This window comes from Dama dama, chromosome 4 (genome assembly GCF_033118175.1).
Source record: "Dama dama isolate Ldn47 chromosome 4, ASM3311817v1, whole genome shotgun sequence".
Classification (NCBI taxonomy): Eukaryota; Metazoa; Chordata; class Mammalia; order Artiodactyla; family Cervidae; genus Dama; species Dama dama.
In genome coordinates, this window is record NC_083684.1 from 65,039,940 (window position 1) to 65,056,548 (window position 16,609).

At 38.2% G+C, this 16,609-nt stretch overlaps 1 protein-coding gene and 1 pseudogene across 2 annotated transcripts in view; one reads left to right on the forward strand and one right to left on the reverse strand.

Annotated features, from left to right (window-relative positions):
* LOC133054765 (zinc finger protein 347-like) overlaps positions 1–14,109 on the forward strand; it is a 34,751-nt gene extending 20,642 nt beyond the window's left edge. For both annotated transcript variants that reach the window (XM_061140071.1, XM_061140072.1), the window contains 2 exons: positions 4,365–4,491; positions 11,482–14,109. In XM_061140071.1, the coding sequence (XP_060996054.1) occupies positions 4,365–4,491; positions 11,482–13,478 (2,124 nt within the window). In that variant the 3' untranslated portion in view covers positions 13,479–14,109. The remainder of the gene's footprint in view (positions 1–4,364; positions 4,492–11,481) is intronic.
* On the reverse strand, positions 3,143–3,540 carry LOC133052366 (ATP synthase F(0) complex subunit C2, mitochondrial-like; annotated as a pseudogene).
* Positions 14,110–16,609: the final 2,500 nt, after the last annotated feature.

The window sequence follows — 16,609 nt, forward strand, 5'->3', positions numbered from 1 at the left end:
ATTCTTTCCCCATTGCTGTGCTCTTTTCATAATGGCATTTCTTATGTTGATGTTGCTATACTTTATTGTTTGTAGCTTGTTGAGTGTTCCATCTTGAAAGGTTGTCAGATTTTTGTCAAATTGTGTTTTCTGCATGGAGATGATCCTGTTTTTTTCCCCTTTATTCTGTTAATGTATTGTGTCATATTAATTGATTTTTGTATGTTGACTTCTCGCCTTATGTGAATAAAATCCACTTGGTCATGGTGTCAGATCTTTTTATTTATTTATTTAAATTATTTTAAGTGAAGGATAATTGCTTTACAGAGGTTGTTGTTTTCTGCCAAATACCAACATGAATCAGCCACAGGTATACATATGTCCACTCCCTCCCAACTTCCTCCCTATCCCGCCCCTGTAGGTTGTTAGAGAGCCCCTGTTGGAGCTCCGTGAGTCATTCAGCAAATTCCCATTGCCTCTCTACTTTACATATGGTGATGTAAGTTTCCAAGTTACTCTCTCCATACATCTCACCCTCTCCTTCCTCCCCTCCCCTCTCCGTCTGTTCTCTCTGTCTGTATCTCCAGATCTTTTTAATACGTGTTCAAGTTGGTTTGCAAGTATTTTAATTTTGCATGAGTATTCGTCAGGGGTATTGGTTTCTAGTTTTCCTTTCTTGTGTCTTTGGGAGATCAGCAAACTATTAGAATCATGCTTGCTCCATAGAATTAGCAGGATTAGTGGTAATTCTTTTGTAAATGTTTGGTAGAATTTGGTCCTGTATTTGTCTTAGATGTTTGTGACTACTTTTTAAATCTCTCTAGTTATAATGGGCTTCCCTAGTGACTCAAATCATAAAGAATCTGCCTGCAGTGCAGGAAACCCAGGTTCTATCCCTGGGTTGGAAGATTCCCTGGAGAAAGGAATGGTCCAGTATTGTTGTCTGGAGAAATTCCATGGACAGAGGAGCCTTGTGGGCTACAGTCCATGAGGTCACAAAGTGTCAGAACCGACTGAGTGGCTAACACTTTCAGTTTCAGCAGTCTCCATTTTTTAATTTCTTAATAAGTGAAATAGATTGTATGTTTCTGAGAATTTGCCAATATCTCCTATATTCTGTCATTTATAGACAATATTGGTCATAGTACTTCCTTATCTTTAGAAACTTTCTTTGACCTCAGTTCTAATCACTCCTGTTTCATATCTGTTTTTAGTTGTTTGAATCTTTTTTTCTCTTTTCCTTAGTCTAGGTGGAGGTTTTCCTATCCAGGTTTTTCAAAACATCAACTCTTAGTTTGTTGATGTTTACGTTTTTCTATTTTCTAGTTTATCTCTGGTTTAATCTTCGTTATTTACCTATTTCCTTCTGCTAAACCTCTGTTTAGTTTGTTTCCCATTTTCTGCTTCCTGGAGGTCTAAAAATAGATTTCAGATTTAAGATCTTTTCTCTTTTCTACTGTAAGCATTTAACAGTCAGACTTTCCTTTTAGTAGTCTTCTTTGTGTGTTATAAATTTTGTACTGTTGTCTTTTCGTTTTCATCCATCTATTTAAGATTTTCCATGTGATATTTTCTTAGACCCATTGGTAGTGTAAGAGTAAGTTGTTTAATGTCCACATTTAGGGAATTTTCTTTTTTACTTGTGTTTATTTCATTGTTGTTAGGGAAGACACTTTTATAGTGTCAGTCTCTTAAAATTGTTAATTTTGAGCTAACATGTGGTCTCTCATAGAGAATGTTTTATGTGTCCTTGAGATGCATGTGTTTTCATACTTTTGTTGGGCCCTGTGATCTGTACATGCCTGTTCAACTGGAGCGTTGAAATCTTGTACTATTCCTGTGCCACTATTTCTGTCTTCCTTTCCCTTAATGTTTGCTTCATTTTTCTGAGATATCTAATGTTAGATGTATATATATATTTACTTGTTACAGCTTTTTGGTAAATTGACCATTTTATCATGATACAATATTTATCTCATTGCACTTGTTTTTTCTTCAGTTTATTTTGTCTGATATAAGTCTCCCCTGCTCTCCTTAGGATGGACTATGTTTTCCCATCCTTTCACTTTTCAGCTTTCCATGTCCTTAGGTTAGTGAGTACTACCTGTTTCAACTCTCTGACAAACTCTATGTCTCTTGCCCTGTGTTTTTCCTCCTGTTACTTCTTCTAGTGGCCCCTGCTCATGCGCATCCTATCCTGGTGAAAGACAGGCACCATGGACAGCTCCTTTCATGCCACTGTAATTTCAGAAGGAATGTATTGAATGTTTCCTTCCCATCCTGATGTTTCTTGAGATAGTCTTGCTTAATAACTATATTTTTTTCCATATTCTTTGTGCCATGATTTTTATTCTCCAAGAAGTTTTTTTACTTTACTCTTGTGATAATTTTTTTTATCATAATCTAACGACCCTTCTAATTTCAAATCACTGTTTTATTAATGGAAAAAAAAAGAAAGAAAGTCTTTGGCTTCTATTAATACCTTGCTATGTAAATTTAAATGAATAAAATTGTATTTGTATTTTTGTATATGGTAATTTTATTATAAATTGAGTTCAAGTATTCTCTTTTCTTAAAATTTTTTACCAGTTTTCTTTTGGTAGCCTAGTATAGAATCCTGTTGACAAACTAAACTGAGTACAAAGTATACATTTTTATCATCTGGAAGATGCTGAAATACATGTGAATAAAAGGATGATATAAAATTGTCCAAAATTCATCAAGAGACGAATCCTCTCATTTCAGTTAATTTTTTTATAGATATATATGCATGCATGTGCAAGTCTGTGGTTTAGATAGAAGACATCATGATTTAAAAACTGCATATTACCTTTTTGTTCAGTTGAAATTATGTTATCAGTATAATCTGTGGCCTTGAAATTTTCTAAACAATCCTGTTAGTGTTTTAAGTAGTAAGTTGCTAACAGTTGTGTTTCTGTATCCACGTCTATAATGACCTTTCTTGCCATTCCACATTTGTTCACCTTGGACTTTTTTTTTCACATTAATACAATATTTATTTGCTTTCCTTCTGTCAAACCCTGAGCCCACCACTGTCCCCAGGCTGCCTGGGGAGTTACAGGAAAGGGAACACACAGGGCAGACACAGGAGAAAGAACTGTGGGAGGTGGAAGCAGCTCCTTCACGTCGTGAGGAAGATGAGCTAGACCACCATCAGGCCAAAGAGCCCCATGGCCTTTGAGAGGGCCAAGCCCAGGGCGCAGACGAGCTGCTGTTTCAGAGAAGGGTTCCTGGGTAGCAGTGATGACGCTCCCGCCCACGGTCCCACCTCCAGCCCTGGACCCAGCCTCCCCTGCTCTGGCCGCTCCAGCTCCAGGGCACTTGGCTTCTGTGTCAAAGTCCCTTGAAATGGCGCTGGTTTGGAAGCTGCGGCTAGGAATGAGTGAGATGGTCCAGGGACCCGGGGCTGCCACGCTGCTGTGGCTCTCATCGGTCAGTGTCTCCGGTCCTTCACCACCGCGGACAGTGATCACTCAGCAGGCAGGTTCTCCCGATCAGGGACGGGGTGGAGACGAATTCGGCGCAGGCGTCCATTTTCAGGGGATGAAGGCCCGAGGCCTGAGAGCTGCTCCCCCTGCAGAGAAGCCAGAGGGGCAGGGAGGAGGCTCACCTTGGACTTCTTTCAAGTTTTCTTTAGGAGCCCTGTGTCAAAGGACTTTTAATGTTCTCCATATTACTTAACTGTTAGATGCTTAAGCTTCAGTTGCTGAGCCCGTCTCGGAGTTCACGTGCTTCGTGTAACATTTCTAACCTTTTGATCTGAGTCGAGTTTCTCAGCATGTCGTGACACGGTTTTTCTTCTGTAAGGTGGGAGCAGATTGTTCTTCAATGAGCTATTATATTGATGACAGGTTCTTTCCTGTAAAGTACTTTTTTAATGTTTAGAGTAATACTACAGTAATTTAGAGCAACAGGAAGCCTTCAGACACTTTTGTTCCTTGCTGCTGTTTTCAACGTTATAACTGAAAATTTTGACCTTTCCATTAAAAGTTCTGTGGACTTCATCATCTCTGAAGACACCACTCATGGTGTACCTCATCTAGATAATGAATTGCACTCACTGGGTAGAACGTAATATGTGACACTTCTGTATAGCCAATACAGTGTTGAGTTTTATTTATATATAGTTCATGGATTTTGAACAATGATGAAAAATCCATATTAATTGGAGGATCGCATGAGGTCTTATGAAAAAGCATAAGAAATTAAAATCAGAGATCCATATTTTCTCCAGATACCCCTGCATGGATCTGTTAGAACACATACTTCAACCAAGTCCATTCTTACCCCTTATTACCCTTTCTTTTTTGCATGAAAATGAGAACTTTTCATGGCCCTTTTGGTGACACTTGGTTTCATTACAGGAACAACTAACCTCTGAGGATGTGGCCATTGAATTCACTCAGGAGGAGTGGGAATTCCTGGACCCTGCTCAGAGAGCCTTGTACAGGGATGTGATGCTGGAGACCTACAGGAACCTGCTGTCTGTGGGTGAGGATGACTTGCTTCCAGAGCTGCCCTTGGGTATCTGCATTTTGCCTGTGTGCCCCTTGGGAGGCCCTGATGTCTTTCATCTGAGAGTTCTGGTGACTCGGGTATGACACAGCTTCACAAGGTTAAACTGACCCTCTTCAGATGCTGTGTCTGTCTCATGTCACATGTGAGGTTGTCCCAGAGCTTAATTATGTACAAAGCTCACTGGCAAATGTTAAAAGAAAACACTAAAAAACCCGATTTCCTATTTTCTACCTTTGACCTTTGGCTCAGTGTTTAGAAAAATGCACAGCACTTTAGATTTCTTTTTTCTGATTACCCTGAATATCCATTTCTTGTTGTTTTGCTTATTTGTTTACTTTTTTTGGCTGCACCATTCTGCATGTGGGATCTTAGTTCCCTGACTAAGGATCAAACCTGCACCTCCTGCATTGGAAGTGCAGAGTCTTAAGCACAGGATCACCAAGGGAGTCTCAGAATTTCTGTTTCTAAGCTGAATATTATCTCCACATTGGAGCAGGAGAAAAGCTCTGGACAGTGGAGAGTGATGTAAAAATAGCCAAAGATACAATGTATAAAGAAAAAGTATCTCAAGAGGGCGGTTTCTTTCTTTTTAGGAGTGGGACATGCTGGTTGATTGGCTCCTCTGTGTTTGTTACTTAGGAAGATGTAAGAAGAGTGGGTAGAGAGATCGTCTTTTTGATGCTAGATCCTACAAGGGGAGCATATGTGAATCTCGCGGGCTCTTAGCTTGCCATCTGTAGGTCGAGCACATGGTCCCATCTCAAGATCCTGTAATGTCTGACCTTCCTGTTTTATTAGTTTTACTCTTGTACTGCTCTAGCCAGTCTGGGATTGTCAACTGTTCCCAGTGTTACATTCTGCTTACTTTGTATCATTTTACTTCTTAAATTTCTTTGAAATATATTCGTGAGGGTCTGAAATTTTATCTGGTTTCCTTGCTGTGATAATCCACCTATGTTTAATTGGCCGCCTCTGGTGAGTCTCTGTGGAGTGGATTTCCTAGGTAACAGAAAACTGTGATGGAGACACTATTAATATTATTTTCTTGCTCTGTTCAAAATCACCACTTGAAGCTATCCAGTAGAGTAGTCAGTATCTTACAGGATTATGAGAGAGAAAGTATCACGAGAGCCTGATGCATCTTTCCAGGTTATTTTCTGGCTTTGGAGACTCTGACAAAGGCACCATGACTCTTGTTCATGTATATTAAGGAGGATATATTTTATCCTCTGTAAATGGTATGGGAATTTATCCCAGGACAACTTTGTCCCAGTTCACATTCTCATATCTATGAAGCTATTGGCTGCACTGTTGTTCTGTGCATTGTAATTATTTTTTTATTTTATCATTGAGTTCAAATTTTTTTGCTACTCTTAGTGTTTCTGTTTTGTATTTGCAATGCGTTGGATGGTTGATTGGGGAATGGTCCCACAGTGGAACTGGTGATCAGGCCCTCTTAAAATTCTTTGTATATTCTTTGTACTCATTTACTATGAGATATATGATTTCCACATATTTTCTCTTTTACTGTTGATTGTCTTTTCAAACTCACTGCACTTTAATAGACAGTAGTTTATAATTTTGATATAGTTCACTTTATTAATATCTGGTTTTATTTTGTGGCCTGTGCTTTTGGTGTTATATCTGGTAAATCATTTGTGGGTCCAGTTTCCAATAACATTTCCTGCACATTTACTTCTAGGGGTTTTATACATTTGGGACTTAGGTTTAGGTCTTTGAACCATGTTGAGTTCACTTTTGTCTTTAGTGTGAGATAATGTTCCAAGTAAATTGTTTTGCTGGTGGGTATTCAGTTTTGTCAACATGTCTTGTTTCATAGACTGCTTCCCCCGTTTAGTAGCTTTTACACCCTTGTGAAACATCGTTTGAACATCTCCGCAAGAGGTGTTTCTGTTTTTGTTTTTGTTTTAACCATTCTTTTTAAGTATGCTGCTGCTGCTGCTGCTGCTAAGTCGAGTCAGTCGTGTCTGACTCTGTGACCCCACAGATGGCAGCCCACCAGGCTCCTCTGTCCCTGGGATTCTCCAGGCAAGAACCCTGGAGTGGGTTTCCATTTCCTTCTCCAATGCATGCATGCATGCATGCTAAGTCGCTTCAGTTGTGTCTGACTCTGTGCGACGTTACAGACGGCAGCCCAGCAGGCTCGTCTGTCCCTGGGATTCTCCAGGCAAGAACACTGGAGTGGGTTGCCTTTTCCTTCTCCACTGTTTAGGTATAGTTAATTTACAGTGTTGTTTTTCAGTTACACGGCAATTTACAAGATACTTAATATAGTTCCCTGAGCTATATCGTAGGTTCTTGTTGTTTATCTGTTTTGTATATATATTAGTTTGTATATATTCAGATTCCTAATTTATCTCTCTCTTTCCTGCCCCCGCCACCATCCTGCACTATCCCCTTTGGTAAGCATAAGTTTGTTTTTTATGCTGGTGAGTTTATTTTGTGAATAAGTTCATTCATATCATTTATTTCAGTTCAAGATATACTATCCTATGATATTTGTCTTTCTGTGTCTGATTTCACTTAGAATACTCCCTCAGTCTATATTGCTGCAAAAGGCGTTAGTTCATTGAGTTTTATGCTGTGGAGGTGGCAACCCACTCCAGTGTTCTTGCCTAGAGTATTTCATGGACAGGGGAGTCTGGTGGGCTGCAGGCCATGGGGTCTTAAAGAGTTGGACACGGCTGAGCTACTTTCACTTCACAGTATTCCCTTGTATATATGTAACACATATTCTTTATCCCTTTGTCTGTCAGTGAACATTTAGGTTGCTGCCATGTTTTGTCTGGTATGAACAGTGCTGCTAAAAACATTGGGGTGCATGTATCATTTTGAATTAGTTTTCATCCTTTCTGGATATATGCCCAGGATTGGAATTGCTGGTTCATGTGATAGCTCTATTTTTAGTTCTTTATGGAACCTCCATGCTATTCTCCAAAGTGGCAGTACCAATTTATGTTCCTTCCAACAGTGTAGGAGGGTTCTTTTTTCTCCACACCCTCTCAAGCATTTACTGTTTGTAGACTTTTTGATCGTTGTTATTGTGACCACTGTGAGGTGATTTTGATTTGCATTTCTCTGATAAGTAGAGGCGTCGAACATCGTTTCAGGTGACTGTTGGCCATCTGTTTGTCTCCTTTGAAGAAATATCTGTTTTGATCTTCTGCCCAGTTTTTGATTGGGTTATTTGTTTGTTTGTTTGTTTTGATATTAAGCTGTATGAACTGTTTGTATATTTGGAAATAAATCCCGTATAGGTAGCATCATTTACATATATAGTCTCCTAGTCCAAAAGTTGTATTTTTGTTCTTTTTTTGGTTTCCTTTGCTTTGCAAAAAGGTTTTAAATTTCATTAGATCTCATTTGTTTGATTTTGCTTTTATTACCATGACTCTAAGAGATAGATCCAAAAAAACTGCTGAGATTTATGTCAATGTTTTGCATTTTTTTCCACTATGAATTTAATAGTATCTGGTCTTGCATTTAGATGTTTAATACATTTTGAGTTTATTTTTGTATGTGGTGTTAGAGAATGTTGTAATTTCATTCTTTTTCATGTAACTATCCATTTATCCCAGCATCACTTATTAAAGAGACTTCTTCATTCAATATTCTTTCCTCCTTTGTTATAGAATAATTGACTATAAGTAAATTGGTTTATTTATGGGTTTTCTATCCTGTTCCAGCGATCTGTATTCTGTTTTGTGCCGTTAACATATTACTGTGATGACTGTAAGTTGGTGGTTTAGTGTGAGTCAGGGAACATCATTCCTCCAGCTCTGTTCTGCCTTCTCAAGATTGTTTTAGATACCAGAGTGTTTTATATTTTGGTGCAAATTAAATTTTTCTTTGTTTTATGTAATATGTCATTGTTAATTTGATAAGGGTTGCAGTGAATATGTAGATTGCCTTGGATAGTATGGTCATTTTGACAGTGTTACTTCTTTCAGTCCAAGAACATGGTATACATTTCCATCTGTTTGTGTCATCTTTGGTATCAGTCATCAGCTTCTTACAGTTTAATGAGTACAGTTCTTTTGACTTTTTAGATAGGTTTATTGCTTAGAATTTTATTGTTTTCTATGAGATGGTGAATGGGATTGTTTGACTAATTTCACTTTCTGATTTATCATTATCAGTGTATAGAAATGCAGCAGTTTTCTCTATATTTAGTGTCCAAGAAGTTTACTGTGTTCATTGATGAGGTCTAATAGTCATCTGGTGGCATCTTCAGGATTTTCTGTGTGTAGCATCAGAGTGACAGTTTTACTTCTTTTTTATTTTTCTAAATTTCAGTTCCTTTTATTTCTTTTTCTTTTCTGATTGTTGTGGCTAGGACTTCCAAAAATATGTTTAATACAAGTGGAAATAGTGAACATTCTTGTCTTATTCATGTTGTTAAGGGGAGTGCTTTCAGTTTTTCCCTGTTGAGTATGATGTTAGCTGTGTGTTTGACATATACAGTCTTAATTATGTTGAGGTAGGGTCCATCTGTGCTGACTTTCTGAAGGTTTTTATCATAAGTGGCACTTGAATTTTATCGAGAAATCTTGCATCCCTGCTATAAATCCAACTTGATCATGGTTTATGATCCTTTTATGTATTAGAAACTGTTTGAATCTACTCTTTTGAACTCAGGGAAAGTCTAGGAGAATAAAGTCTTTTTCTACAAATGCAAAAGGCTCAGAAAGGCTTTTGTAACTGGGAAGGTCCTCCAGAGTCAGTTTCAATCCCTCCTTTTCTTTGATACTCCTCGATCTTGAGATGAACATGTGTGGAAGAAGAAGCGAAGTAAATGTCCAATAGAGAGGTTAATCCTCCTTGGCAGAGGAACCCAGGTTTAGATAGCCTTTTCCTGGATGTTCCTTCTGATTTCTGCTAATAAGATTCTTACACAATGTCCTGGAATATTGTGTGTGTTTTTCTTGAATATAAGCATTCCATTGTAACTCACAAATTTCACAGTTGGATACCTTACATTGTAAATAGTATTATCCTGCTTTCTCCATATATCACAGTCACTCTTAAAATTTCTTTTGTTTCTGTCCCGTACCCATAGTATAATGCCCATAAACTTCCTGAACCAGTTCTGTTCTTTTCAGGTCAGTATATTAGTTTGTGCTCTCAGTTATTTTCTCAAACACATGCAGTCCCAAGCTGATATCTGACATCAGCCTGTGTACCCTATGCTCCACGCAGGCCCTCTGTTAGTCCTGACCATTCCTCACATAGTACCTTGATACGGGTGGAAACATTGTTCTTACCTACCGCATCCCTCCACCTTCTACATGCTCTCACTGTAAAGATAATCTTTGGTCATTTATTGAACAAGTTTCTCAGGACATGACCTCAATCACTCTGTGCATCCATGATGACTCACAAACCATTTCGAGATGGGATGGTGAATAATAGTTAAACAGACTACTTCTGTCTTGTATCTCCCTTGGTATTTTCTTTCTAAGTTCCTTGTTGTTGTTGTTTTTTTAATATTTTCTAATCTACTCCTTCGGTGGGTAGTCATGTTTACAAATAAGTATTCCCAGTCTGTATGTTCAGATTCATATCCTGGTTCTCTTACCACTTTGTGGGCCAATTAGGTGTGTTTCCTGCTCTGATTAGAGAAAAACATGTTAATTTACCTGAAGCCTTTTAAAGCAAATGAGTGCTGTCCGTTGGCTTACAGTAGTGCATGTTTTATAGTAAATACTCAAAATTTACTTTTGTTTACAAAAGGTAATATCTGTATTCTGTCATGTTCTTTATGATATGACTTTATCTACATTATATCTTTTTAAAATTTTATTTTTTAATTGGAAGAATAATTACTTTACAGAATTTTGTTTTCTGTCAAACCTCAACTACATTATATCTTGTATGCTTTTCACTTGCAACATTTTTCAGCAATATTGTGTTTGGCCCTAGTCAATAAGTACACAAAGCACTCGCTTTTTATTTATCACATTTTGGTGCCAAAAACCAGGTAATTAAGAACAGTGCACGGCTAGAGATTAGCCTTCCTTGGTGGCTCAGTGGTCAAGAATTCACCTGCTAATGCAGAAGATGCAGGTTTGATCCCTGAGTCAGGAAGATCCCATGGAGAAGGAAATGGCAACCCACACCATTATTTTTGCCTGGGAAATCCCATGGACAGAGGAGTCCAGTGGGTACAGTCCCCGGGGTTGCAAAGACTCAAACACAACTGAGCAACTGAACAACAACATAGGCAGGGATTGCTTTGGTTCTTGGCTCTTAGAAAACTGGTGAATGTTTTACGTCTCAGTTTATGTGTCATTTACAGATGATGGTCCTTTAGTGTGTATTCTGCACTACAGCTGACACATACTACTTGTTAACATTGTAAAATGCCTTTCTTTTTGGGTATGTAGTTCTATAGCAGATTTAGAAAACTATGTTGTTTCCAAAAAATTGTTTTAGTCATATTCTTCATTTTCTCATTTGTTTTCAATTGTAAACAACCAATTATGAATAGTTAATTATTAATTGGGTGAGCTTGGTTTTGGATTATTTACTGTTACAATATATAATATATTGTTTAGAATTTATTTATGTATAGTAAGTATGCAGAATACAATGGTAGTATAATATTTTTCTTTTCAATTTGAGACAACTGTCGATTGATACGTTCCTAGAGGTCCTCATAGAAAAATACTCTGTTTTTGAGAGTGGGCATAAGATTGTCCAGTGTGAGTGCGTTTGGCATATGGTTTTTAAAACCAGGTTACCTTAATGGTGAATTTATGTTATCATGCTTTCTTAAGTTAAGGATTCTATTCCTTTAGTGTTTCTAAAGACTTAAGGTCATCATTGTTGTGTTTCATAACTTGGTGTAAGTATTACTTTTGGTGTAATAGATGTTGAACATGAAACATTTGGTTTTGAATCATTGTCAGCAGGACACCTATGGTTCTTTTTATCTTGTAGATATCTCTCCTACACATGTGATCAAGCATTTACAACCCAAAGCAAACAGTCATAAACGAGAGCCACTCCAAACATTGATGCTGGGAAGACCTGAAAGCTATGAAATCAAACATTTTCATCTTTGGGAAACTCAGGAAAATATGTGTGACTTTGAGTGTCAGGGGAGAGATGACAAAAGAAATTACAAAGGAACACCTGTAAGCCTTGATGGAAATGTGCCTGATGGAAGAGATTCACATGATAGAAAGGATGCAGGAATCACGCTGTTTGGAAACAGGCTTGGGTTTAACTTTCAGGATAAACTGCAGTTACTTCAAACTGGTGGGATAACTTCTGAATATAACGAAGTTGAGAGGTCTGTCAACAACAGTTTGTCATTTTCACCACTTCAAAGAAGTCCTCCTTGTGTCCAAACCAGTGTTTCTAATATATATGGGGATGATTTTATGAATCCTTCAGTAATAACACAAGACCTCAAAGCACACAGGGAAAAACCTTACAAATGTGATGAGTGTGGGAGAGCCTGTCTTAAGGGCTCATGCCTCATTAAACATCAGGCCATCCATATAAGAGAGGAATCACATAAATGTGAAGTATGTGACAAATTGTTTGATCAAAGTTCACAGCTTGCACATCATTTGAAAATTCATTCTGAAGTGAAATGTTACAAATGTAATGAGTGTGGCAAAACCTTTAATGATAGCTCCACCCTTGCTAGACATCAGATAATCCACTCAGGAGCAAACTTACATAAGTGTGATGTATGTGATAAAATCTTTGGTCAGAATTCATTCCTTGTAAGTCATCGGACTATCCCTGCAAGAAAGAGAAGTTGCCAATGTAATGAGTGCGGCAAAACCTTTGCTGACAGCTCAAAGCTCAGGAGACATCAGAAAATTCATACAGGAGAGAAACTATTTAAATGTGATATATGTGACAAAGTCTTCAGCCAAAATGCATACCTTGCTGTTCATCAGAGGGTTCATACTGGAGAGAAACCTTACAGATGTAATGTGTGTGGCAAGCAGTATAGTCACTCTTCACATTTCACAAGGCATAAGAGATTTCATACTGGAGAGAGACCTTACAAATGTGATGAGTGTGGAAAGACCTATCGGGTAAAGTCAGTCCTTTTAAGTCATCAGACCGTTCATACTGGAGAGAAACCTTACAATTGTGATGAGTGTGGTAAGGCCTTTCGTGTAAAGTCAATCCTTTTAAGTCATCAGACAGTTCATACTGGTGAGAAACCTTACAGATGTGATGAGTGTGGCAAGGCTTTTCGTGTAAAGTCAGCACTTTTAAATCATCAGACAGTTCATACTGGTGAGAAACCTTACAAATGTGATAAGTGTGGCAAGGCTTTTCGTGTAAAGTCAGTCCTTTTAAGTCATCAGACAGTGCATACTGGTGAGAAACCTTACAGATGTGATGAGTGTGGCAAGACCTTTACTTCCAGCTCACACCTCAGGAGACATGAGAAAATTCATACAGGAAAGAAATCATTTAAATGTGATATATGTGACAAAGTCTTCAGCCGAAATGAATCCCTTGCTGGTCATCAGAGGGTTCATACAGGAGAGAAACCTTACAAATGTGATGAGTGTGGCAAGCACTTTAGTCAGCCTTCACAGATTATAAGTCATAAAAGATTTCATACTGGAGAGAAACCTTACAAATGTGATGAGTGTGGCAAAGCCTTTCGTGTAAAGTCAACCCTTTTAAGTCATCAGACAGTTCATACTGGTGAGAAACCTTACAAATGTGATGAGTGTGGAAAAGTCTTCGGTCAAAAACCACATCTTCGCCTTCATTGGAGAATCCATACTGGAGAGAGACCTTATAGATGTAATGAGTGTGGCAAGTTCTTCAGTCGAAATTCACACCTTACAAGTCATCGGAGAATACATATAGAGAAACCTTTCAAATGTTTCGAGTGTGGAAAATCCTTTACTCAGGTCTCAGCACTCACTAAACATCAGAAAATCCATACATGAGAGAAACTTATGTGAATGTGGTATATGGTAGAAGTGTTCAAAATTCAAAGTTCAAACTTCACACCCTACTGTTGGTCAGAGAATTCATACTACTGAAGAACCATACAAATGTGATGAGTGTGGCAACCTCTTAGGCTTCATGAGAAAATTCATACTGGATAGAAGCCAGATATGTATGTATTTATTAGTCAGGTCTTTAGAACATGAATTCATTCTAGAAAGATTCCTCGCCAGTTTCACAAATGTGGGAAAAAAAAAAACCCTGTCCTCACAGCTCACATCTTGCCAGTAATATCAGAGTATTTATCCTGTAGAAAACACACAGCAATGTAATGTGTGTGACAAGGATCTTACCCAAAAGTCACAAGATAGGAACATAATGGAGCCATACTTCCCAGACTCAGTGATTGTGGCAAATCTTTACCTTTTTCACTTTATGTATTCTCTGATGACTTTAGTTCAGGTAGTCAGCAACTGTAATAAGTCCATATTTGAAGAGAAGCTATAGAGATCTTTTCGTGTAAAAGAAACCCGAATTTTAACTCCACAAAGATGATTCTTTGGGACAGTAATCCAGCATCTTTTTGGTCTCCTGGCTTTCTGAATAAAGTCAATATTCCCTGCCCAAGAAGTAATCTCTCAGTTTTTTGGCCTGTTGCATGGTGAGCTCTAAGAGCTTGGCTTTGGTAATACATTGATCAAACGCATTTGCTACATGTGTTTCATGATGGTTTCTGGGAAGGAATCAGTGAGATGAAGGGGCCAACTTCATTAGGTACGATTCATTCAGATCCGTGTTTTCTGGAAAAACACACAGCGTGAATTATGAAATTCAGTAGTGTGTGTGAATTAGGAACAGGGAGGGCAGAAAATAATGTAAACCTAAGACATGACTCATCATGGTCAGTAGGATCTGGAAGCCTTTCCATACATAGTCCAGCCTGTTATAAAACATAATATTCTACCAACTGACCTTGAGAAGAGTAGTCAAGATGTTAAAAGGACTGGGCTTTTCGTAGGAGGAGAGGGACAGTTACCAGGGACCAATGGTGTGCTAGGAACAATGCATAGGAAAAGGGTCATGTTCTCCATTGGATAGAAATAACTGTTGTATGTATGATTAAAGAAGAGTTACTCTTATTTATGAAAATTGAAGACAGAGCTGTCCCGGTCTTTGTAGACTGGGACCTGGGGACTGGAGTCAACGAGAAGAGGGACGCAGGGGACCCAAGTCTCGAGTGAGACAAGGGTGCTTTATTTGCAGAAACGCATGGTTATGTATCTTCATACAAGGCAGCTTTAAGGCAGTAAAAAAATTGAGCAGAAACAAAGCCAAGCAAATAATAATCTTCAAAGGCCCAGAAAGCGTTCCATATTCTGAGTAAGAGGAGCATAACTGAATAGATTACCTTTAAGTAAAAGTTCACTGAAGGGAGTCACTGAAAGGAATCCAAGCAGGTGCCCTTTCTCATGATCTCAGTCCTGAGAACTGCGTGCAGCTCTGCTCTTTCCTGTTTTCCAGGAACTGAAAAGGAATAGAGAGTCCTTGAGAAATGGCCCACAGAAGAAGAAAATAACATATTGGATCCCTTAAAGTTGAATGTCCCCTGAGAGTTCACCCTTTTTTTATTATTTCATGATTGGGGGTGACTGTTGATACTTTTTGTGGAAAAGGCCCTGGCCAATTGAGTTTGTTTAGTTTGAACAATTTTAATTAAAGGCATTGGTTTATTACATGTGTAATCACCAGGATAATTATCAGTGTTAATAGTTCCAGATGCAATACTATGTGTAATGCCTTGAAACCATCTTCGAGGGTCTAGCCCAGATAATTGAGCAGCGAGCTGTTCAGCTAAGGTTTCCAAATTGTTGGAAGAGGGTAGACTCTGAGAGAAGGTTTCAAGGATTTCCTTTTGCAGCAATTGTACATGTGAGGAAGCATTGTCATGTATATCTTACAAATGAAATTTGATTTGTTCCGAATTGTAAGCACTATGGTTGAATCGAAGAGGAGTGATACAAAATTGAGTAGAATTCCAATCAATTTAATAATGCTTGTTTGTGTGAATCTATTAATTGATCTCCAGCCCATTGGATGGCTGTTTTTAATTCCTGAATTTTATCTTGAAGTTTTTCATCTATCTGAACCTGAGTGACCCATATAGTATGAGCATCTTTAGTCCAATTTTGAATAAAGTTTTGTGTTTGATTTGAAGTTTGTAAAGCAATGTCTGTGACAGCAGCAGTGATGCCAATGGCTATCAACCCGAAAATGCCAAGAATCAACCATCTCGTTGCAGTAATTTAGTGAGTAACTGGGAGGCAGGTCTTGCCATCGGACCCTCTTTCCAGGGCTATTGGCGATCTCCTGGCAACCACAGACTACATCGAGATCAAAGAATCAAAAGGGATTTTTTAGAGAAATAGAGAAATTAAGACAAGTATACAATTTGCAGTCTATATAAGCCTCAGAACATAAAGTCTTATTAAATTTTAAGTTTCCTATGGCTATAACAAAAGGAAGGGGAACACAAGCTTGTATAAAATATGAATGATTATAATGGAAGGAATAGTTACTATGACTATGACTGGTCCCTGTGAAATATCCAGTCCAAGTTCCAAGTTTTTCAGTGTTTGTAGCAAGTTTCCAGATGTCCCATTGTTCAGGCCCAATTCGTTTAGTGAGGCTGTTTTGTGGGTGAGGAGGTGCCATACCACTGTAAAGCCAGCCAAGGAGTCCTTTGTCGTGGAAGTGTTCCATTGAACTGTTGGTAATCTTCCATGTTAGTTGAGTAACATAATCACACATAGTACTGTTAATATCATCTGAGCAGTTAGATAACCACATACCATAGGGTCCCCAATCAAAAATGCTGTAACTGGCCACAAACGTTAATTTCCATGCTTTAGCTTGACATGTATCTCAATAAACAGGAGTATATTTAAAATCCTTATAAGTAAATCCCTTCCAACTTTTGTCCTTTTCCTAGAGTTTTGGTAGTATTGACATGGTTCTCATAAGAGGATAGGGCAGTAAACAGTCTAAACAATGTATGGAAGTTCTTTTTTCGAGGCAGGATGAAAGCCCTCGTTTGTCGACTAACATTAATACATAATTCTGCTGGGCCCAT